Source organism: Lissotriton vulgaris, chromosome 6 (assembly GCF_964263255.1).
Source record: "Lissotriton vulgaris chromosome 6, aLisVul1.2, whole genome shotgun sequence".
In the NCBI taxonomy this organism is placed as follows: Eukaryota; Metazoa; Chordata; class Amphibia; order Caudata; family Salamandridae; genus Lissotriton; species Lissotriton vulgaris.
In genome coordinates, this window is record NC_141694.1 from 1724527750 (window position 1) to 1724553313 (window position 25564).

The following is a 25564-nucleotide window of genomic DNA, read 5'->3' on the forward strand; positions in this document are numbered from 1 at the left end:
TCCAGGACTTGATTGTGTGCTTTCCGCACTACACTTCCCAGAAGTCTCATTGGAGCCTCCCATCGGCGGGTGAGTTATACGTATTTGGAGAAGTGTAGCGGGTGCGCACACCGCTTCCGTTAAAGCCCCTGAAGAGAAGCAGATGGAGCTTCGAAACGCGTCGGGCAGATCCATTACGGAGCGGCGTCTACAAGCGGATCCCCGTCCTCACCTACACATAAATAAAGCTGCTGCTCGCGTGCTACTCAATGGTGGACAACCTTGGAGCGAGAATCTATATGCGGCAGTCCAGCCGCAGAGTATGCACCACCCCGTTAACGTGGGGGTCACGGCAGTGAAGTAGCAGCCGTACATGGGATCGAGGACGGGCCCACTTGTGGAGTCCATCCAGGACTTGATTGTGTGCTTTCCGCACTACACTTCCCAGAAGTCTCATTGGAGCCTCCCATCGGCGGGTGAGTTATACGTATTTGGAGAAGTGTAGCGGGTGCGCACACCGCTTCCGTTAAAGCCCCTGAAGAGAAGCAGATGGAGCTTCGAAACGCGTCGGGCAGATCCATTACGGAGCGGCGTCTACAAGCGGATCCCCGTCCTCACCTACACATAAATAAAGCTGCTGCTCGCGTGCTACTCAATGGTGGACAACCTTGGAGCGAGAATATATATATATATATGCACATACCCACACTACGAGAGCAGCAATATAATTTCCAATGAAATTCATTTTTGTTATGTTAATAACTTTGATGCCTTTCTAGAAATTTGAAGGAAGCTTTGCAAAAAAAGTATCCCCCATTTTGAGTCTTCAGGCAAAGTTTTTTGGCAGAACAATCAAGCAGGGCCAAAACAAAGTGACGTCCCAAATGTGACATTTGCCATTTTAACTCCCATAGGAGGAACTTTTTGCTCCTCGATACAGAGAAAATAGGACCTTGTTTCTATTCAAAAAGCGATTTTTCTTTTGCCAATATCTTTAGAGCCATTTGACGAAACTTCGCAAAATTTTTTAAACTAACGGGGCGCTCCGGTCTGCTCCTGTCTTGAAAGTTTCAGGATGATTCATAGAAAGGGGGCCGAGAAAAAAGGGGGGGGGTCCAAAAACGAGCACGAGCTGACTTCTGATTGGCTGCCAACCCTCCAAAGCAGGAAGTGTTGGAAGCCATCATGTGACTTGGTAACCGAGTCACAAGAAAAAGGTTAAAACAAAGTAAAAAACTAAGAAAAGGTGGCAGGGTAGAAACACCCTGACCCCCAAGGCCTGCTCACTCAGGGAGTCCCACAAGGACACCTCGCCCAAAAATTGCATTTAAAAAAATAATAATTTCGGCCAAATTTGCGCTGGGTGCGCGAATCCGGCCAAAATTATTTTAAAAAATGAAGCGCGCGTTCCTGCGCTTCGTTGTTAAAAAGCCCCAGGGAGGGCCAGATCCTAGGGGCACTTCTAAATTATGGTGTGGAGGCCCATGGGGGCTTCATAATTTATATGCGGGTCATGCGGTCCCCCCGCAGCCATGGGAACAGCCACTTCCCAGGGGCTTTTATCAAATATGGGTGGGGGACTTGCGGACCCCCCCCCAAGCCCCGGGGAATGCCACCTTCCCAGGGTTATCTTAAAATTGGGTGGGGAGGCTCGCGGGCCCCCAAGCCCCAGCGACTGCCACCTCCTCAGGGTTATAAATAATAATTAGTGTGGGGGGGTCAAGCCCCCTCACACTGCCCTGGGGACCATCACCTCCCCGGGGCACCAAATATTCAAATGCAGGGGTCCGTTACAGCCCCCCCCGGGGGCCACAACCTCCCCAGGGCTTTACAAATGATGGGAGGGGGGCCGGGCACGCCCCTCCAGGAGCCCTTGATGGTCCTGGGGACCGCCAACCCCCATGGCTGGCTCCTGCATTGTCCCAGGGTGCCCACCCCCAGGACATTGCTGTTTGCTATGACAGGGTGGGAGCAAGGCTCCCGCCCTGTCATAGCAAACTCTGCTTTGGTTTTTGGATGCGAGAGCAGGAAACCTGCTCTCGCTTCCATAAACCAAAGCAGATGGCTTTTACACAAGGGAAGCTGCATGTCAGCAGCTCCCCTTGTGCAAAAGGTATATCGGCCCCCACAGGAGGTGAGGTGCCGGCTGGGACCGAGGGGGCATTGGGGCTCCCCCACTGTCCTCGACAGTGAGGTCAGGCCCCAGGGGATGTGTTCCCTGGGGCCAGAAGAGGCCCGGGAGGGGGCCACACAAGCCCCATCCCTTGCAATAAAAAAATAAAAAAATATTTAAAAACTGAAAGGCCGGCCCCGGGGGATGGGGTTCCCGGGGCCTTAATTGGCCTGAGGAGGGGGGCCATGCGTCCCCCTTCCAAAAAAAATAAGGCTGGCCAGGCCAGTTATGGAATGTGCCTGGCACCCGCCCCTGGTGTAGGAGAACGGTAGCAGGAGGAATCTTACCTCTTTTGGGCACTGTGCTTCGCAACGTAGCCCCTGTGCATTGAACCTCTGACTCCGCTGGATGTGGGGGGCCATAATTGGTCTGTGGTGTGGGGCCCCCATCCCCAAAATTAAACAAAAAAAAAAGGCTTCCAGGCCCCATAACCTTTGATACACCCACTCTAAATGCAGACTACCATTTTTTGAAACCATAGACACACCAATACCAGTTACTACATACCCACTCACTGATTCCTAGGCCTACACACACGTCCACTCATTCACCCATTCAGTTCTTCATACATACAGTCACTCATCAATACAGCACTAACATATGTACTCATACACCTATACAGACACTCACACACCACTACTCACCCACATAGTCAGTCATGCAAAGAATCAATCACACTCCCATTTACACCCCTATACAGTTATACACACACCAATTCACTTATTTATACAGATACTTACTGTCTTCAACAATCACTGACACAAGCACACACACATTCATACAGACACTCTCACAATCACTCACTTTCACATAGTCATTTATATACTCCAACACTCACATATACTGCCTTTCACATATGTACTTACTCACACATGTACCACTGAGACATCCATTCACTCACCAACACACCCATTCACATACAGCCCTTCACAGATGCACTCTTGAACCCATACACCCAGTGAATCACCGACTCACACATCTATGCACAGAGTCACACCCCCCACCCACCCACAGAGACACTCGGGCACCCATACAGATACTCAGAGAACCAATCAATAACCCATGCAGACACTCACATAGCTACTCACCAACCCATGCAGCCGCTTACACACCAACTGACAGACTGATACAGACATTCACACAGTTTAGTCACTAACCCATGCATTCAGTAAGACACATTTAATCACTCACTTATACAGTCAGTCACACACCTACTAAATCATCCGACATTCAGACACTCATACACCCACACATCCATCAATACAGCTTGCGAGATATATATATATATATATATATATATATATATATATATATATATATATATATATATATATATATATATATATATCTCAGATATGAGATCATTCAAAGCACAATAGACAACCATACGGCACTGCAGGGTAATGTTTAAAAACGTACTTAATTTATGAAATGACGAGTTACATCAACGCGTTTCGGGATGCAAGCTCCCTTGTTCACATATTTAAACTTTACAGAAACACAGTCACCGGATGATGTCATCAGTGATGCCACTTGAGATGTCATCAGTGATGTCATCAGTGATGTCACTGACTATGTCATAAATGATGTAATATGAGACATCATCAGCAGTGCATTGCAGGGGCACGAGTTATAGTTAGCTCAACTAACTATAACGGCCGAATTTCTTTGGTTTTGTACGAGTGAAATGTGCAACTAACTATAATGTCCCTAAAACCTGTTTTTTTCAGTGATTTAAAAGGTTTTTGTAAATGATCATTTCTAACTATAACATCCCTGAAACCTATGTTTTTTTCAGTGAATATATTTATATATATATATATATATGTGTGTACATATATATATATATGTACATACATATATGTACATATATATGTCAATCAATTAAAGGCGGCAGGAAACAAGCATGATGACTCATTGGTCTGGCGGAGGGCGCTGAAGAAGACGTTTGTCGAAATGCATTCGCCTTAGCTGGAGTCTGTGTCTGGATAAATAAAGCCTCTCCAACCTCCCCCTCAGGGTCCTGCTTCTTCTTGGTGAGGGAGTTTTGGTGACATTATCTGCGCTGGCCAGAGGCGCAGTACAGGAACCCACGCCACGCAACTGGGTCCGGACACGATCTGGCACGCCTCACGGCAATTGGGAACTTTTCAGTTATGGAATGTGCCTGGCACCCGCCCCTGGTGTAGGAGAACGGTAGCAGGAGGTATCTTACCTCTTTTGGGCACTGTGCTTCGCAACGTAGCCCCTGCGCATTGAACTTCTGACTCCGGTGGATGTGGCGGTACAAGGGGACTCGAGGAAGGGCTAAAGGATCCGGGCACAGCGATATGTGTCACCATGCCCTGCGTAAATGGGGTTCCGCCGCAGTGAAATTCTTTCAACATTTCAAACTCTCCCTGTCATTATCACCTACCTGGGCGGCTGCACGACTAAGGCATCCTGGGAGATGTGGTTTGCAGTATTGTTAACAAACGACATCAGGTGAACAGCATTGTAGAGGGGAGGAGCGGGCAAGTGTCAATCAATTACAGGCATAAAACACAGTTGATGGACAGAAGGCAGAACAATGTCTTACATTCACCCCAGTACAAAGATCTGGGCCTAAATCCATCGTTTTTTTGCACTCCACACCACCCTAGGTCAGACAATGGCTATATGCAAATCAGCCTTGACCCTGTGCCTCATGGGAACAGTCCAGCCCGAACTACCAACCCATGTCTTTCCTAGACCGGAATCAAGCATCCAAGGACCGGTTTCTTGCTATCAGCCTTCTTCAGCCTGGATAGCTTGACTCCAGTGATGTGGAGAGCCTGGGACTCACGTCTGAGCATACCCAGCCCACCCGGGGTGAAAATTGCAAAAAACACAGTTGATGGACAGAATGCAGAACAATGTCTTACATTCACCCCAGTACAAAGATCTGATCGTAAATCCATCGTTTTTTTGCACTCCACACCACCCTAGGTCAGACAATGGCTATATGCAAATCAGCCTTGACCCTGTGCCTCATGGGAACAGTCCAGCCCAAACTACCAAGCCATGTCTTTCCTAGACCGGAATCAAGCATCCAAGGACCGGTTTCTGGCTATCAGCCTTCTTCAGCCTGGATAGCTTGACTCCAGTGATGTGGAGAGCCTGGGACTCACGTCTGAGCATACCCAGCCCACTCTGGGTGAAAATTGCAAAAAACACAGCTGATGGACAGAATGCAGAACAATGTCTTACATTCACCCCAGTACAAAGATCTGGGTATAAATCCATCGATTTTTGCACTTCACACCACCCTAGGTCAGACAATGGCCATATGCAAATCAGCCTTGACCCTGTGCCTCATGGGAACAGTCCAGCCCGAACTACCAAGCCATGTCTTTCCTAGACCGGAATCAAGCATCCAAGGACCGGTTTCTGGCTATCAGCCTTCTTCAGCCTGGATAGCTTGACTCCAGTGATGTGGAGAGCCTGGGACTCACGTCTGAGCATACCCAGCCCACTCGAGGTGAAAATTGCAAAAAATACAGTTGATGGACAGAATGTAGAACAATGTCTTACATTCACCCCAGTACAAAGATCTGGGCCTAAATCCATCGTTTTTTGCACTCCACACGACCCTAGGTCAGACAATGGCTATATGCAAATCAGCCTTGACCCTGTGCCTCATGGGAACAGTCCAGCCCGAACTACCTAGCCATGTCTTTCCTAGACCGGAATCAAGCATTCAAGGACCGGTTTCTGGCTATCAGCCTTCTTCAGCCTGGATAGCTTGACTCCAGTGATGTGGAGAGCCTGGGACTCACGTCTAAGCATACCCAGCCCACTCGGGGTGAAAATTGCAAAAAAGATCTTTGTACTGGGGTGAATGTAAGACATTGTTCTGCATTCTGTCCATCAACTGTGTTATTTGCAATCAATTAAAGGCAGCAGGAAACAAGCATGATGACTCATTGGTCTGGCGGAGGGTGCTGAAGAAGACGTTTGTCGAAATACATTCGCCTTAGCTGGAGTCTGTGTCTGGATAAATAAAGCCTCTCCAACCTTCCCCCCAGGGTCCTGCTTCTTCTTGGTGAGGGAGTTTTGGTGATATATACATATACGAAGAACTTCACTCAAAGGAGTTCCTTTGCTTGGTTTACTATAAATCTCTTCAGCAATTTAAAAAAAATTAGTATTTAAAAAAAATTCTGGCTGGGCAGTTAGAAATTACATTCTAGAGATATCTGCACATTTAATTTGGGGATCCTATACAGTTTAACAAATCCACAGAGGATTCAGGAATCCAGTAAAGAAAAAGAGCAAACCACTGGTCGAGGAAGTTTTAGCTCCTGCCGTACATTGCATAGTCACCTATCTGGCTGCTGATTTGTGAATCCACTGCATTCAAAGTTGCTGGCCGTCACCAAAATAAGGGAAAAAACCTTTACAACGCAACTTTTACACCGCACTACCATTACAACAAAACTTTTACAACGCAACATCCATTACAACGCATGCATTTACAACGCAACCATTACAACGCATGACACTACAACTCACACCACTACAACGCATGCCATTACAACGCAGTCATTACAACGCATACCATTACAACGCATACCATTACAGCACATAGTACCCTTACACTATCCAACACTTACCCTACTGTTGCACCCCCTGGAGTTAGAATAGTAATTTTTACCCCTACACTATCCAACACTTACCCTACTGTTGCACCCCCTGGAGTTAGAATAGTAAATTTTACCCCTACACTATCCAACACTTACCCCACTGTTGCACCCCCTGGAGTTAGATTAGTAATTTTAACCCCTACACTATCCAACACTTACCTTACATGTAATGTAATGTTATGTGTTGCAATGGTATGCGTTGTAAAGGTAGTATGCGTTGTAGTGGAATGTGTTGTAAAGGTAGTTTCAAAGAATTCGTTGTAATGGCATGCGTTGTAATGGTATGCGTTGTAATGGATGTTGCGGTGTAAAAATTGCGTTGTAAAGGTAGGCGTTGTAAAAGTATGCGTTGTAACGTCATACATCCCCAAAATAATTCTGTTGTACCCAACATTACCCAACGTAGTACAATGAGCACCCTATTGAGAAAATAAAACAAAGTGGCATAAGGCGATAGGGTGAACCTATCCTGACCCACCCTTCTGGCCTATGTGTGGGGCATCAAAGAAACCCCTTGGCAATAAAATGATTAGTAAAAATTATTTGTCTCACAGGATTTGTGATTCTTCTGCCATATTTCCAAATCGGGGACCCTCCAGGCTTTCAGGATTTTTGGGAATCCAGCACAGGATTTATGAATACTGTAATGATGAGTTGCACAAATATGTTAACCTAAACCAGAGATGTTTTAACAAATGGGCAAAGTGGGCAATTGCCCAGAGCCCCCACCTTCCAAGGCCCCTGGAAAGGTGAGCTTTTTCTCTACTTTACCTTTGTCTGTTTCTCTTGTTCAACCTGTAACTTATGATTCCATTTTGTTTGCCATCATGGGGTGTGAATATGCAGAATATGAGTGATAAAATGCAAAGATGGTCCAAACAGGGGCTCCAAAAATATTTCTTACCCGGGGCCACTAAGGATACAAGCTGTGCTACTGAAAATAACACTTTTGAACAGAAGCAAACAGCACCCTAATTTGAGCTCTGGCTTTTGTGTCTGATGTTTCAGATTTACCAGTGGCGGTGCGTCCATTGAGGGCGTTGGGGCGTCACCCCACTAGCCAATCCACGGACGACTGTCACGCTGAACAGGCAGGTAAAATGTAAATAATAAACTGAGTGTGAGCTCACTCGCAAATTTCTCTGCGGCAACGCTAGCTCAGCTCAGCTTACCTGAACATGCCTGTCATCGCGGAAGGTGTGTGGGCGGGACTGCGGCAGTGATTGACAGCACAGCACAACAGTCTGCAGAAACAGCGCAGCTGCAGTATGCGCATGTCAATTTTTGGGCTATTGATTTTTAGGACTGGCCGGCGCATGGGCACACGGTACAGTACCTTCCCCTCCCTCCCCTACAGCGAGTCAGGGTGCGAGGGACTCGGGCCCCCGGGTCCCATTATGGGCAGGCACTAACCCTGCTCTTAGCCAATCCTGGCGCAGTCGTGCTGCTAATGCAGTGCCAGGATTGGCTGAGAGCTGTCACCACGCAGCCTTGCATCATCCTTCCCTCCTCCCTCCCCAGCCGCGGCCGGCAGTGGGAGTACCTGCCGGGCGGTGATGTGGGGAGGGGGCGGGGCAGGGTGGGGGGTAGTAATGTATGGGTTACGGAGCTTCCCAGGTAAGTAAAAATTTAAATAAATAAAACGAATTTCATTGAGTGCACTGCATCCCCAAATGCGATGCAGTGCGCTCAACGAAATTCGTTTTATTTATTTAAATGTTTACTTACCTGTAAAACTCCGTAATCCATTCATTACTACCCCCACCCTGCCCCTCCCCCTCCCCACGTCACTGCCCTGCAGGTACTCCCACTGCCGGCCGTGGCTGTCCCTCCCTCAATTGTGGCCTGGCTGCGAAGGCGCGGTGGCAGAGCGGCCCTGATCCTGGGTGGGTGATGGTTTTGCATTGCTTCCGCTGGAGTCAGAGGCCGTGGATTGCCGCTAGCATGGCCCTTCCCAAGCTGGGAGAAGAAGGCCTTCTATATGGCGGATCAAGAGGGGCTGCAGCCTGACTGTGAAGACCGGGTCATCATCATCTGCGGGCTCAAGCCAACTGATTCTTCCGGCCTCATCTCCCGAGTCCCGCTGCCTTTGGATCGTTGGGATGCCTAACGAGGTGCTCAAGGTTGCTGCAGGTGGCTGCGGGGTACATTGTGCTTGATAGGTGAGTGTTGTGGTGACAGCGGTGTCGTGATCACCCACGTAAATAAATACACCGAGTCGGAGGCTATGTACTAACGTGTTGCTTTATTCCCTGCCAGCCTCGCACTGGCTTACAGGCTAGTTCCCCTTCCTGTTTCCTACTTCCTGTTCCTTCTTCCTGCTCGCCTGTCCTGTCCTAAAGTAGGGTCAGGCGAGACAACGTGACATCTCCCCTGTTTCACAGAGTCTTGCTTCTACTACATTTCTTCAACCAGTCGTCGAGGTTTTATGATAAGACGTTGGGGACGTTTCTCTCGCCTTGACGTTTGACTCTGGTGGCTTGTGATTTCCATTGTCCGTGCCGGACTGTGAGGGCCTTGGTCACTGCTGTCACTTTGGTTGTGAGATTCACTTGAGGTTTGACTTGACGATGTCTCTCGCCGGGTGTTCCGATTGCATTTTTTGAAATGCGAAATATTCCTTGTTATCTGTTTGTGGTCGGCCTTGGCCGTGATCATGGTTCCTTTCTTTTTGATGACTTGGAAAGGAATGTCGAGATATCGGCTGTCTGCCTTGGCACGCCGATCGCTTCGGACAATCACCCAGTCTCCTTCTTGGATGTTAGTGTCTTTGGCATGCCTACGCTGATCCGCGTATGTCTTCATTCTGTGTTTATTTCTGTGGTCTATCTCGACTAGTGTGTCGTGATCAACGGTGACATGTCGTTGTTGAGGTGTGAAGTCCACCATAGGTAGTCGGGTTCGAGGTGTCCTTCCTAGCATCACAGTGGCTGGGCACTGGTTGGTGGTGCTGTGTGGTGTGTTTCGGTATGCTCTTAGCACTTCGTTTAGTGTCTGTTGAACATCTCTGTGAGTCAGTTCAGTTTGTTGAATCACCTTTTTGAGTGTTCCCATAAATCGTTCCACCATGCCATTTGCCTGTGGCCATAATGGGGTGATTTTCTTATGTTTGAAGTTAAGATGGGTTGCAAAATTTGCAAATTCATGTCCGTTGAATGGCGGTCCGTTGTCTGTTTTTACACGCAAAGGAATGCCCCATGCTGCAAAGATTTCATCAAGCACCGGGATTACTGTCGTTGCTCGAGTGGATGGTATTAGATGTGCAAAGGGGAATCGTGAGTATTCGTCCATGATGACAATGATGTATTGCCCTGATTGCAGTGGTCCGGAGAAATCAACTGCTACTTGCTGCCATACTCCTTCCGGTAGGTCTGACATTTGTAGCGGTGCTGGGGGCTCTTCCCTACTGACCACCTGGCACGTCATACAGTCTTTCAGGGTGGTTTCTACCATGTGATCAAGTGTGGGAAACCACACGCGTTCTCTCAAGGCTTTCTTGGTTGCGTTGATGCCTCTGTGGCCCTCATGTGCCAAGTTGATGACTCCTTGGCGCAGGTTGAGTGGAATCACGATCCTCCCCCCTCACAAGAGAAGGCCGTTGTCACTGATGGAGAGTTCGTCACACACTCGTTGGAACGCGGCAATGTCTTGGCGCAAGTGGTCAGAGTCTTGCGGTGAGTGTTTCACATCCCTCCAGGTGTTTGTGCGGATGCGAGCCATGACAGCTTGTATGAGTGGGTCAAGCGTGGATGCTTCCTGAATTGCGCCGATAGGGACTGTGGGTGGACAGGCTGTGTCAACGACAAAGTGAAGGTATTCGTCAGCCACAGATAGCGCAGTCCGAGCTCCGGCCAGGGGATGGCGCGACATGAAATCAGCTGGGTTTTTAGCTTTTCCGGGTTTGTGGATGATTGTGAAAATGTAGTCTTGCAGGCGCAGGCCCCACCATTCGATGCGCGGCGGCATCTTTGCGTTGGGATTTCCGAAGATGGTGATGAGGGCCTGATGGTCCGTGATGATCGTGAAGTGCTTGCCGTAGACGAACAGGTGGAAGTGTTCGCACGCCCACACCACAGCCAGGCTTTCTTTCTCCGGTTGGGAGTAGGCTTTTTCAGTGTCTGTGAGGCTGCGGCTTGCGTACGCAATAATATGGCGTTGATCCGAGTCTTCACGATATTGGGCCAGGATGGCGCCCAGACCCACTGGGCTGGCGTCGACTGTGATTTCTGTCTTTTTCTTTGTGTCAAAGTATGCCAGATTTGTGGCGGACCCGACAGCTTGTTTGATGATGGTAAATGCTTGTTGGCACGATTCAGTCCATTCAAATGGTTGACCCTGGCGAGTGAGTTCACGTAGAGGATAGCTGATCGTGGCGTAGTCACGAATGTAGCGCGCGCAGTAGCTTGCCATTCCGAGGAAAGAGCGAAGGTCGCTCACGTCTCGAGGTGTTGGGGTGTCCGCAAGTGCCACTACCTTCTCAGGATCTGGTCTCATCCCCTCTTTGGAAAAAATATGTCCATAGAACTTCAGGGTGTCCCTGTGGAACTCACATTTGCTGGCGTTGAGGGTCAGGTTTGCGGTCAACAGCGCATGGCAGACCCTGTCCAGCGCAGTGTCATGTTCGGTTTGGTCTTTGCCGAACACTAGCAGGTCGTCACTATTATTGAAGGCGTTAGGGATGCCTTGTATGACCCGTCGGATGGCCTCCTGGAAGATCTCGGCGGCCGAGGAGATGCCGAAATTCAGGCGCTTATAACGGAACAGGCCTTGGTGCGTAGTGAATGTCGTGATGTACCTCGACTTGTCATGGAGCTCCTGTTGGTGGTAACCTTTATTGAGGTCGAGTTTGGAGAAGACAGTGGCGCCATTCAGTTTCGTGATCATGTCACTGATGTGCGGCCCGGGATGGCGCTCCCGCTCAATGGCGGTGTTGGGCGCGCGCATGTCGACACACAGTCGGACTTTGTTGTCTTGTCCATTCTTGGGAACCACCACGACTGGTGACACCCATAGCGTGGGTCCTGACGTGCGTTCAATGATGTCTGTCTGGAGTAGGTCTTGTAACTCATCATCAACGGCTTGTTGGAGGTGGAATGGCACCTTTCTGTGGCGATAGGTGTCACCTTCTCATTGATATGGAGTTTTACTTTGAAGTGGTTTAGTTTCCCGAGGCCCTTGAAAAGGTTTGGGAATTTTGCTACGATGTCAGGAGCATCTTCCGTCATGTAGAGGAGTTCTACCAACTTGAGTCTTTCTGCCGTGGGTAGGCTGAGGAGGCAGTCTGCTACATCTGGTCCCTCTACCACGTGGATATATGCATCGACTGTCCGGTCTTTGAAGGTGAGGGTGGTGTGAAACCGGCCTAGGCATGGTAGAGGTTTGCGTGACATCCACGTGAAGATGCGGACGGCGGCAGGTTCCAATTTGGGTCTTTGTTTCATGTTGTAGTATTCAAGAGCGCAGATGTAGTTTAGCGAAGCTCCTGAGTCCAGGACAAATTTCGAAGGGTGTTCTCCTATCAGGATGTCCAGCTTCGGGTATCGTTTTAGGCGGTCGGGATCTGCTACCATGCAGATATATTCATCGCTGTCTTGAGATGTTGGGGTGCGTGATGAGGAAGACTCACTGGATGTGTCTCTGCGTGACCGGTAGGAGTCTGTTGTTTGGTGCCTGGTCCGGTGAATGCTCTCAGAGCGACTTCTTGACTGACTAGAGTAAGCTGACTGGACGCTGGAGTTTGATGAGCTGGAGGAGTGTCTTTCCCTCCCTTTTATGGCTCTCGCGTGGTGACGTGTGTCACGGCTTTTGGTCGATGATTTGTGAGTTGACTGCTTGGCTTGACACGCTACCTCAAAGTGATTGTCTCTCCCACAGCGATGGCACCGCTGGCCAATTGCTGGACACTGTCCTGAGTGTGGGTAGTCTTGTCCACATCTGTAGCAGGTGGGCACTGACTTGGTAGACCTGGAATGTCGTGAGCTTCCTTTGGAGGGTGTTTTCCGGGAGGTATGTGATTTATGGGAGCTCGACGTCGGTCTGGACGACTTAGATGATCTGTGTGTCTGGACACGTAGTGCGTGGTCTTTCTGGTCAGATTTGTGCGTTCCCATTCGTTTAGCATAATCTTCTGCTTGATCATTTATCCGGGTTAGCTCCTCGATTTCCTCCAAGGAATATGGTTTCTTTAGAAGTCGTCGACGGAGGGTCTCAGAATGGCATCCATCGATGATGCGGAGTCTCAAGGCGTCTTCTGTCTTGAAGTTGTCGAAGTCACAATATCGTGCTAATCTCCTAATACGCATGATGAAGTCACTCATGCACTCGTCCTTTTCTTGGGTTGCTAGATTAAAGGTGTGTCTTTCGTAATCCACATTGCGTTTGTGGAGGAATCGTCTGTCAAGAGCGAGTTTTACTTCATCGTAGGTAGCGGTCGCTGCGTTGGGTAATTCTTTGATGATCTGCGCAATGTCCGGACCTATCAGGTTCCTCAGCGCCACTAGTTTTTGCTTGTGGTCCTGCACCAGGGAGCCTATCATATAGTCCTCAAAATCCTCACTCCAACACTTCCACGTTGGACCCATACTGTTGCCTGGTGTCAGTGGCAGTGGCTGTGGTTGGCGCATGAACGAGGCTCCAATGGGGTTGTTGGCCATGGTAGGTGCGGCGCCCGGATTGGATGGTCCTCCTGTGTTTGCTTGTGGGGCTGGGCCTGTAGTGTTGCTCCCTCCCGACGAGCTATCAGGAGGTGGGTCGGACATCTGTAGTAGCCTCTTCAAGAGGCAGGCAGGTTTGCTCGCTGCACAGTGAATGCAGGCTTCTGAGAGAGTTTTCAGGCTTTCCTGCGTCTTTGCGCGTGTTCTCTGTTGCGACTGGCAGGTTTGTTCTGCTGCACAGTGAATGCGGGCTTCTGAGAAGGTTTTCAGGCTTTCCTGCGTCTTTGCGCGACTTTCTCGCTATTTTATCCTTGCTGGGGACTCTTCTTAATGCTTGGCGCCTGACCTTAAAATGGCCGCCATTGTGAGTTCGTGGGTTAGGTATGCGCCGGCGCCTGACTTTAAAATGGCCACCGCGCGGGACGTCTTGTCTCTTACTTGGTGTTGTTGCCGTCTATGTTTGGACCTTTGCCTGGGTCTGGCGTCACAGGGAAGGCTGCCGGGTATGACTCACCCTCACTCCTTCGTCGCGGATGCGGGCAGTTCCTTCCTCGCGCTGCACGGGCGCCTCGTACCTTCCGGGCTGCTCGTGACTGGAATCCCTTGGGGGCAGCGCTCTGGCATATGCGCTCCTGCTCCTAGCCGGCGGTGTTGGGTTCCATGGATCGCTGGACCTCTCTGGTGAGTGCGCAGGAAGGCAGCTCCGGCAGCTCCTGCGCTGAGTTGATTTTGGCAGCTCCGGCTCTGATTTGACTTTCGCGCTCTTCCGGGCTGGTTTGATTTTCGCGCTCTTCCGCGCCGCCGGTGAGACAGGCTGCTGGACTTGGTGATCGGCCACTCTGGTTGGCTGGGTGATGTTGCTGTTGGTGGGTTTTAATATGATCCCACTCTCGTCGCCATTGTCGTGATCACCCACGTAAATAAATACACCGAGTCGGAGGCTATGTACTAACGTGTTGCTTTATTCCCTGCCAGCCTCGCACTGGCTTACAGGCTAGTTCCCCTTCCTGTTTCCTACTTCCTGTTCCTTCTTCCTGCTCGCCTGTCCTGTCCTAAAGTAGGGTCAGGCGAGACGACGTGACAGGCGGTATTTACTGTGGGTTGTTCTGATACTATCTCTAAAGTGGGCATGTGCACCCATGTCTCTTTGAAGCGGATACTGTAACCCCAAATCTTTGACTCTGAACTGCGTCCGCCTGGGTGGCGTAAGCCAGAACTGTGCAACTTCACATGCACACAATCCAGACTGGTGCTTCTAAAAATACCAAAAGCAGTTTTCCGATCTGCTTGGATATTCTGTGTTAAAGAAAGATACAGCCAGCGAAGAAACCTTCCTTCTGCGATCCCTCGAAAACAATCAATTAACCTGGTGGTGTAACGTGAAACCCTAGAGACTGATTTGTTCTCTTTCCACCTGCTTAACTAGTGAATAGCGCCTGCCTCCCCTTTCACTGATCCCTCTGGGCTCTTTTCGTCTGTGACCGACTTTTTATTGTTATTGTCCTTCTCTGTCATATTGTTATGAGCCGGTATAGTCAATTTAGAGCACGCCAATGACCATTACCTGAGGTCTCTCTTCTTTAAATACTTCAGAAGAAAATTAAATGAATAAACACATTCACTTGCTTGTCAATGCGTGTCTTTAAATCAGAGATGTGAATTCTGAAGGCCAGTTTATTATCTAATGTAATGGTCGGCCTGATTTAGTGTTGTGCTGATGAGCACAAGTCTTGATAATGCGCTACTTTGCAGGTGAGCGCTATCGTCACTTATGCGACCCCCCCCCCCCCCCCACCCCCCCTGAGAGTGATTTGGGTGCTATCTGCAACTTCCACAAAGGGTACACATATTACGCATGCAAAAATAACGCAATGTTACTCATCCCGAATCTCTGTCATTGTTTGGACCTGTTATCTTTTGGCGCTAGGATTCCACGCACAGCCAGGTCACGCCACGTTGCATGACCAGCTGAAGTGTCACTGCATGGATGTGTTTGTGCTGTTCCAAGTCCTAGGGGGTGTTTGTGCTGTTCCTGGGGGTATTTGTGAGGTTCCTATGCGTGTTTGTGCTGTTCGTGGGTGTGTTTTTGCTGATCCCAGAGATGTTTGTGCTGTTCCTGGGGGTGTTTGTGGTGCTCCTATGAGTGTTTGTGCTGTTCGTGGGTGTGTTTTTGCTGATCCCAGAGATGTTTGTGCTGTTCCTGGGGGTGTTTGTTGTGCTCCTAGGAGTGTTTGTGCTGTTCACTGGAAAGCAATTACTGTTTTTATTGCTCAATGATCTGTGTGTTTTTTGGATCCATCCCCAGGGGTGAACCCCCTAGAACCCCCGTAGGTGGTTCAGGCTTGCTCGCCGCAGTGAAGTACGACAATTGTTTTACGCCACACCACTTTCAAATGTCACCAGCCGCCACTGAGATTTACAAGGGTCTCAACATTTCGCACTGGTAATTTCTTCACGCGCCTCCTCAAAGAGACACTTATTTTGAAGCGTAGATGCAGACGGCAGCTGTCCTCCAATAAAATAAATGGAAAATCCCTATTCTGGCCCCATCGTTAACTTTCTCGAGTCTGTGAATTCTTCAAAGTTCGAAAATAATATCTTAAACCAAGTCACGCAAAGAAGCAGACGGAAATGTCAAACTACCAATAAAGATTAGGTGTTCCGCTGGTAGTTTTTCAACTCTAATTAGGGGAAACATATGATCAATCACGATACGGAAGGCCGTGGCTTCTCTACCCCTGGCGATGTACAAAGGCCCTTATGTACCAGCGCATTTCCCCATAGACGCAGAACGGAAAAACAGGCGCACAGCATCTAACATGCCATCATTAAACGCGGGTTCTTCTGAGGAAGGAAATTTGAACATCTCACTAATTATAACAGAAAATTAATAATTAATTGCGCAAGAGCAAAAATAAAGTAGAGTTAAGGGATGTATGAAATGCAATTTCTGAAGTTTTTACACATCCCAGACTTAAACTTTCTTTTGATAAGCAATGGACTCTATACCCTCTACCCTATACAACAAGCATTTGCAATGCAATAGGTCTCGCATTAGGAAAGTTTGAGGTATTGGTATTGTAAATGACACATTTTTTATTTATGTGTTGGTTTTGAAAATATTGAAATTAATAGCTTTGTCATTAACATTGCCAATGTGCTTTTTATGATTCGTCATGAATCGAAATAAAGTTGTTTTGAACTGAACTTGCCAATAGTTTTAACTTTCGCAAATGTGACACCTCTAGCATTTGTAATGCAATATGTGTTGTATTTACATGACTTAGATGTATTAATATTACAAATAACAATGTCTTTTATTTTTTTTAATAATTAATACTTAAATAAAAGTTATTGTAATTTATAATGGCAATAGCTTAAACTTTTGTAAATAACTTTTGGGAAGATTATGTTCAGTGTATTTTATTGTGATGAAAATCCAAGAACAGAAGTGAAATATTAACATATTTTTGTTACATTTGTAATAAATCGTGAAACATTGAGAGAACATATTAGAACCAGTTGTTGTTGAATGGTTGCACAGAGTGATGCTGTGGCGTTCAGTGGTGCTGAGTGATGCGGTGGCCCTCAGTGGTGCTGAGTGATGTTGTGGCCTTCAGTGGTGCTGAGTGATGCTGTGGCCTTCAGTGGTGATGAGTGATGCTGTGGCATTCAGTGGTGCTGAGTGATGCTGTAGCATTCAGTGGTGCTGAGTGATGCTGTGGCATTCAGTGGTGCTGTGGCGTTGAGTGGTGCTGAGTGATGCTGTCGCGTTGAGTGATGCTGTGGCGTTGAGTAATGCTGTGACGTTGAGTGATGCTGTGGCATTGAGGGATGCTGTTGCGTTGAGGGATGCTGTGGAGTTGAGTGGTGCTGTGGTGTTGAGTGGTGCTATGGCGTTGAGTGGTGCTGAGTGATACTGTGACGTTGTGTGAGGCTGTGGCGTTGAGTGATGCTGTGGCGTTGAGTGATGCTGCATTGAGTGATGCTGTGGCGTTGAGTGATGCTGTGGCATTGAGTGATGCTGTGGTGTTGAGTGACGCTGTGGCGTTGAGTGACGCTGTGGCGCTGAGTGATGCTGTCGCGTTGAGTGATGCTGTGACGTTAAGTGATGCTGTGGTGTTGAGTGAAGCTGTGGCGTTGAGGGGTTGTGTTGGAGGGTGGAGTTGGAGGGTGGAGTTGGGGGATGATTTGGAGGGTGGAGTTTTGAGTTGGAGGGTGGAGTTGGAGGGTGGATTTGGAGGGTGGATTTGGATGTAGGATTTTGATTTGGATGGTGTAGTTGGATGATGTAGTTGGAGGGTGGAGTTGGAGGCTGGAGTTGGAGTGTGTATTTGGAGGGTGGAGTTGGAGGGTGGATTTGGAGGGTGGATTTGGAGGGTGGAGTTGGATGGTGGAGTTGTAGAGTGGAGTTGGATTTTGAGTGTGGAGTTGGAGTCCGTAGTTGTAGTTTGCGGGTGGATTTGGAGGGTGGATTTGGAGGCTGGAGTTGTAGTTGGAGGGTGGATTTGGATGTTGGAGTGTGGAGTTGGATGGTGTTTTTGGAGGGTGGATTTGTAGGTAGAGGAAGGAGTTGGAGTGTGGATTTGGAGTGTTGAGTTGGAGGGTATAGTTGGATGGTGGAGTTAGAGGGTGTAGTCGGAGGGTGTATTTGGAGGGTGTAGTAGTGCTTGGATGTGGATTTGGATGGTGGATTTTGAGGGTGGGGTCGAGGGTAGAGTGGTGGGCGGGTAGAGTGGTGGTGCTAGAGTGTGGGCACTAGAGTGATGGATAGGGTGGAGTATGGGGATGGATGGAGTGGGGGGGTGGATGGAAACACTACAGAAAACATAAGCTCTTGTGAATTAGAAGGCCAAGATTACTATGGGCAGTACGTGCAAACATTTCTATTTTAAAAATTTGTATTCCATCAAAACAAAAAGCATTTATTTTACTGTCTTCTTCATGGGCATACATATGTTTGTATTTCTTAAATGTGTGATGTTACTACTTTATTGCCCATGAAACGCGTTCTCTTGTAAGAGCCGCCCTTTTCCCCAGGTCTAAAAACGGGTGCTCTGATAACCTGTTCAGCGAGGAAAGCAAAAATGAGCAGGTTTTATTTGTATTTCTTAAGTGTGATGGAAACAGAGGTTTTAAATGGAACAAGACAAATCCAGACACCGTTCTTGCGGATGCACAAATGATAAATATTCACAGAAACCCGATTCCCACACATCATCATTCGTGCGCTGTGTAGTTTTATTAGTAAAATGTGTGTCTGTGCAAAGATAGTGGACACTTCAATAGGAAGTGTGCTGTCTGCAAATGACAGGGTGATACCGCACCAAGCTTTAGTAACATTCATAACTCACCCGCCTCTTGTCCCTTAAAGGTGGGTGAGTCGCGAAGGTTTGTCCTTCTAACAAGTGGGTCTTCGTTCTAAAAAGTTTAGTGAGCACTCATGCAAGATTGTATTATGTAGTGTTGTTCCTATTCTCCCTATAGGCCCTGCGCATTGGAATAACATAAACAGCAGTGTAAAAGTAGAAGTGCGGTCTTCCAGGTCTCTACTGACTATGTTAGACTTAATTGGGTTTGTACCAACTAGCTCAGAGGTCACTGGAAAGTTTCTTGACTGAATAGGAAGTGATCAGCTTCCCTGGCTCAGACAAGAAGGGATTCAGTTTTCCAACAACCGATAAACATGACAACTTTGCTCCTTAGAATAAGGGTCAATCTCTAGAGTTGTGTGAAACAATAGATAGCTATTTCACTCAGTCAGTTGTGCAGATTACTTTCACCAGTATGCAGAGACTAGAGAGACGGGCGTTTTCAATAAAAGGTATTATTTATTGAACAGTCTTTCTTCTCATGCAAGAGAAATGAATTGCCACAATTGCAAGACTTGTTATTATAAAAAGTGCGTACAGTAAAAGGAGTATTGCGAAATAATACTGTAAAAGCATTGATATGGTTACTTAGCCATACGATAGTTAAAATGAATAAAATATATACATTCATATATACATTTAGCTAACGTCCTCAACTGGTGCTTCTAACTACGCCTACCCCGGTGTACCTGACCTAAGCCTAATACTTGGGAGGGAGTAAGTAAGTAGCAGTTTAAGTTAAGTTGGTTTTGCCAAGGGTTTGCTTCAAGAATTCTCTCTAAGGGTTTAGTCAACACCGTACCTCTGGAATAGAATGTTGGAGGTCTGGTATCTCCCCTCAGGACTCGATATTCCAGTTACCCGTGAGGGTAGGCTGGAAACGCCGAAGCTGGATTTTCTCGGCAGGAGAAAAGACAGCGTCTTTCTCAGCGCGTCAAGGAGGAGGAGGGGCAGCGTCCGTGGGCTTCTCGCATCTGCTGGGCTCTGCAAGGGATAGCTGTTCTGCTCCTGTATTCACCACCCCCATCGCATTTGCTTAAGGCAACGTTGGTATTATTTATACCTGGAAGGTGCCTTGTTTGACGTAAGTTTTTGGACATAAGACGTCAATAAAGATGTCCCTAAGAACTGGTCGTTCTTACAGTGCTCATTAGAGTTCTATTACTTATAAAAACAAAGCAAGCGGGGCTTTCCCAGGTTGCTGGGGGTTTTATCTGTTGAAAGAACTCGGTGTGCAATCTAGGAATCTAAGATAGTGGCTTCTGCTGTGTCATGTACTGTAATGAGCTGCAGAGACGAGTTTCTGAAATATGGCTCTGATCGTTTATGCCATTATAGGGGTATGAATTGATTATAGCCGTATAGGTGCATAAGGTCACAATATTAATCGGGGTCCTAGATAAAACACAACAATTCTATGACCTCAAACATGCGAGGTTTCTTTTACAGCACACCCTGAGCCCAGGTACTTCAAAGCGCTCTCATGGGTGAGATTGAAATAACAGGAGGCTGGTGAAATACAGTATGTGCGCATGATCACACAATGTGCTCAAGTGGAGCAGCTGGGATTGATGCCATGTTTTCTGGTTTCATATAGTTTAGAGTCCAGCCACTAGATGGGTTTTCTTTCCCTCTTCAGTCTCACATCAAAGGTTCATGTTTTTCATTTCCATCTCGGTGCATGGGGGTAGAGTGCGTGTGGCAGGCAGACTCTACGTGAAGGCTCGGCTCGGCTTGGGCTCGAGGGTTCGAGAGGAGCTCGAGCCGAGCCAGAACCGAGCCAGAGCCGGGCATCGGGCTTGAGCTTTCAGTTTCTCACTCCTCCTCCCAGCTTGTCCACTCCCTCCCTGCCTCAAAGCGCCCTGAAGCAGCCAAAGTCAGAAATATCAGGGCAGGGTGCGAACCACTGAAGATGAGGGAATGAGTGAATGAGGGACTGCTGTGACCCCGTGAAGGCAGAGCTCCCCACGTGCGCTGACCAGCTGCATGAAAGGCACATTTTAGGGGGAGCATGGCAGTGCATCAACCCACCGAGTTGCCTTGATGTGTTTTAAATGGTTTCATGCCAGTGCCTGCAGTGGGTGCATTCACCCAATGAGCTAGGCCACTTCTGATCCGCCCGGCCTCCTCTCTACCTCTCTACTGACTTTGCCCCCCTTGTTAAAAGCGCCCCCCTCGCCCCCCATGGATATTGTGGAGGGGGGGCTGCGCTCTTAAATCAGCCGCAGCAGCAGAAGTGACTGGATTTACAACTGCCAGGAATGCACACAGCTGACCTCGGCGCCCTGAATCCTGTGACTCCCCCGAGTGATGTCACCCCAAGGCCTTTTGAGATTACACAGGGAGTATACCCCACGGCAGAGGCGGGGGTGCCCTCCGAGGCCAGGCTGGCCCTGGGGTGAGCGCCCCCACAAACAGGGAGTTTACACCTGTGTCATTCACAGACCACGCTCCCGCCAACATCACAGCCTGGAAACGGTATGTAAAAATGAATTGCGGTTCCTCTGGTCAAACCCTTTAAATACTCCTTAAAATAGTACCCAAGTTACTTCTTCCTAAAACCAAAACATGAAAAATAGCCATCTCCGAACTTCCTCGATGCAAGCTTCCCAACACTGCTGATAAAGGTGCAGGATTCTTGTGTAGTCAAACAACACACCTGCCTGCTCAAACTATATAAAGTGAGCTTCTTAATAGGGCCATCCAATGTTTAAAAACAAAGCTCTCTTTACTTAGCCATGCGTGTTGAACAGTAAGAATTCCAGAATTCACATTTGCTGATGTTTGCTTGAGGTTTGAGACCTGTTGTGACATTATTCATCAGGAAAAGTTAGCTGAACTTGGTGCACTCAAATTGGCATCAAAGGTAGGTAATATACCTTTGATGCCAATTTGCTACTCAAGGATTTAGCATTAATCCACTGTAATGTTTGAGATCGCAAAGAGGAATCAATGCATGGTTTCTGCCTTTCATAATTCACATCCTTTCCAGGGATGAACCACTAATATTTAAATTACATGTATAATAATATAATTAATGTGGCATTCTTTCGAGAATAAGAAAGGGCGTGTGCGCTGGTATCTTGCAGTTGGGTTTGAGCACAGTTGAACATAAAGAACTATTAATGTCGCACAGTTAGTTTAGCATAAAGTCTCAAACTGCACAAAAATAAAAAAATATTAGCAATTGTGCAACCTCACCTCACAGAGCGTCGATCCGCTTTGTTCATGTCGGTTGCTGATATCGTGAGTTCACTAATTTTGATCCTCTCCACTCTGTCGTGCCTCATGAACGAGTAGTAAATATAAAACTTCCCATTATTGCGGAAATTGGGGTGAAAAGCCATGCCCAAGAAACCTCTCTCGTCGCCTAAATATGGTGTGGTCAGCACAATCCCCTTCAGATCCAGAAACGGCTCCTCTAGTCGGCTGCCATCAGGCATGTACACCCAGATCATTCCTAGCTGCTCGGCCACGAACATGCGGTGAGTGTCGTCGTTGGCGTGAATCATTAACACCGGGTTCCTTAAACCATTAGCAATTTCAATCAGGCAGAGCCTGAGACAGCCCTTGGGGTCCTTGACCATGGATCCAAGGTTTCGATTGAGGCCTTCACTTTTTAACACATGAGGAAAGCAGTAATCTGGGTCTGGAATGTTCATCAGGTTGCAGAATTGGGTCCTGTCCCTCTCACAGGACTCTTGAATGAGTTTGTCCTTAGAAAGAAATGCAATGGTTGAGCGGCATTTAATATGGAACTCAGAGCAATAGTTAAAGCAAAGGCCTGGGAGTTCTCTCAAGGGTGTTTGCAGGTCTTCGGCATCATACAGGTGAGCAGCATAAGGAGAACATTCCTGGAAAGAAATTAGGTACACAAATCAGTGTATCAACAAGTCTAAAAAGCCCTTTTAGATCAAAATGTTGCAAAATTCAGGCATTATATAGTTTAACGGCAAAAAGTGCAAATGGTTTCATGTTGGTTGGCACATATTTTTTTAATGTCACATTGTGGAAATACTATGGTGATTTTTGCACCACTCAACTGGTACAAATGCCTGTGTAAAAATTACACTGCACCTATGCGATGTTCATTATGCAGTCTGGCATCCTATGATACCAGTGAAGATGAAGAGGAACCAACCAGAAAACATTTACTGAAGAGAGTCCAACCGCTTCAGATGACAGATCAAATAAAGAAGATGGTCTGAGGTCTTTATGCTTGAATTTATACCTTATTTATTGTTTTACATGAAAAGGGGCTATGTTGATATGGAATGCAGTGTTAAAATCAAGTCCAGGAATCAAATAAGTTAAGATTGGTATTTATTATCCAGCACAGCATTCACAGCATCACTGCTTCAAGATCCAGATGCAACTGGCTCTGTCTCCCTCAACCACCTTCCAGAATACAGAATGTAATTGGAATGTAAACAAGGTGTACAGGCAGGCACCTCAAGAACCGCATGATGTCACATAAGCAGATGTGAATGAACATAAAAGAAATATGATACAGGATGTAACATATCCCCCTTTTCCATAAAGCAAACATACATGTTCAAACGTAATCTCTAAACCTAGTTGGTCTATTTCTTACACAGACATTTTGCTTGATCCTTGAAGATATTGTGCCATCAACATTCTGTCCTAAAACCTCAGAGTTGGATGTATATCTAGAATTAGACCCATAGATGAAATTATTACACTTGGCAATTCTCCTTACATTCCAAGTGTAATAATTTTATTGGTAACGATGATAAGTGCATTGACAAAGAGAAGATTTTGATAAACAGTTTCAAGAATGTGTTTTGTAACAGGTTGGGAAAATTAAAGAATTTTTCTCATAAAATTGTCTTAAAGGAAATTGCTACTCCTATCAAACAAAAAATTAGGGGAGTTCCAATAAGTGTAAGACAAGAATTGAAGGATATGTTAAAAGAGTTATTGGATGAAGGGATTATTTATTTATTTATATTCTTGTATAGCGCCTGAATCGATCCCCGAAGGGATATCTCCGCGCTTGCGCTCCTATCAGATAGACTCAATCATGATCATATGCTGTTAGCAGAAGTCTTTCTTAAGACTGGGTCAATAAGTAGGTTTTAAGATTTTTCCTGAAGGATTCTAGAGTGGTGATTTGCTTCAGCATGGGGGGAAGTGAATTCCAAAGGACAGGGCCTTTATAGGAGAGGGCGCGACCTCCTTGTCTGGTTCTTCTAAACCTTGGGACCTGAAGTAATTGGTGACTGCTGGAGCGTAGAGTGCGTCCAGGGGTGTATGGTACAAACTTTTCCTTCAGGTATTTGGGTCCCGTGCCAACCAGACATTTGTGTATTGTACAACACGTCTTGAATTCTATCCGTTGCCTTATCGGCAACCATTGGAGCTGGTGTAGAAGAGGACAAGAGGGGGTTCTGGATTGAGCATTAAGGACCAGCCTTCCCGCAGTATTTTGGACCACTTGCAATTTTTTTAGTTGTTCCTCGTAGGCTGCGATAAGCAGGCCATTGCAGTAGTCCATCCTACTGATTACTAACGTCTGGACTAGTGTTTTCCTGTAGTTATCGGGCAAAAATGGAAAAACACGCCGTAGCAGCCCGATAACGCGGAAACATGCTCCTGTAACTTGGTTGGTGTGTTCTTTGAGCAGGAGTGTTTGATCCAGACGTACTCCAAGATTTTTGACAACTTGTTTCGGGCTGGGGACAGGTCCCAACTCCAAGGGCCACCATTCTGGGGACCATGGGAGAATAGCCCCACCGAACAACATGACTTCTGTCTTGGCTACATTGCACTGGAGGCAATTTCGTTCCATCCAGTCTGACACTGCTCTCATCCCGTCTGCAAAAGATTTTTGAATTGCGGGCGTGAGAGTCTGGAAGGGGAATAAGAGTTGGGTGTCGTCAGCATACGACACCGGGGTGAACCCGTATTTTCGTACAATGTCCGCCAAGTGGGCCACGTACACGTTAAAAAGCGTGGGCCTTAGACATGAGCCCTGTGGCACTCCCTTGGTGAGCTCCCTTTGGATGGAATTCTGGGAGCCCAACTTGACTCCTTGTAGACGACCCGAAAGAAAGCTTTCCAGCCAGGACAGAGCCGCGCCTCCTATGCCCACCTCCTTCAAACGACCGAGAAGTATTTCATGTGACACCGTGTCGAAGGCAGCGGATAAATCTAACAGCACCAGAATCGTTGATCCCCCTCCATCCAGTGACATCCTGATGTTATCGGTCACTGAGATGAGGGCCGACTCGGTACTGTGATTGGGCCTGAATCCAGATTGAGAGTGGTCCAGGCCCTCCGTTGTCTCGATGTAATTTGACAAATGGGTGTTCACATGCCTCTCGGCCATTTTGCTAAGGTATGGCAGGAGGGAGCTGGGTCGGAGGTTGGAAAGGTCCATCCATGGAAGCGCAGCATTCTTCCAGATAGAGTTCACCACCGCTTTTTTCCATTCCCCGGGCACGTGTCCTTCCCTGAAGGAGTGGTTTATTAGATCTTGGATTTGTGGTCCAAGAAGAATGCTCAGGGGGGTCATCATTTTAGCTGGTAGGAAGTCGTCGGGGGATCCTGACTTTATGTGGCTGATAAGGGAGGTAAGGTCTGATTCACCGACTGGTGGAAAGTTTGTCAAGGAGAAGTTTCTGTGTGTAGATGGAGGAATGGGAGCACAAGTACTACTTTGATGGCTGGGAGCCTTCAAAATTTTCTCGTAAATCAAGT

At 47.5% G+C, this 25564-nt stretch overlaps 1 protein-coding gene across 1 annotated transcript in view; it reads right to left on the reverse strand.

The window, feature by feature from the left end:
* The window catches only part of HHIPL2 (HHIP like 2), a 330904-nt gene that overhangs the window by 244821 nt on the left and 60519 nt on the right, over positions 1–25564 (reverse strand). Inside the window, exon 2 of the mRNA XM_086925469.1 lies at positions 22043–22695. Within this exon, the coding sequence (XP_086781595.1) occupies positions 22043–22695 (653 nt within the window). The remainder of the gene's footprint in view (positions 1–22042; positions 22696–25564) is intronic.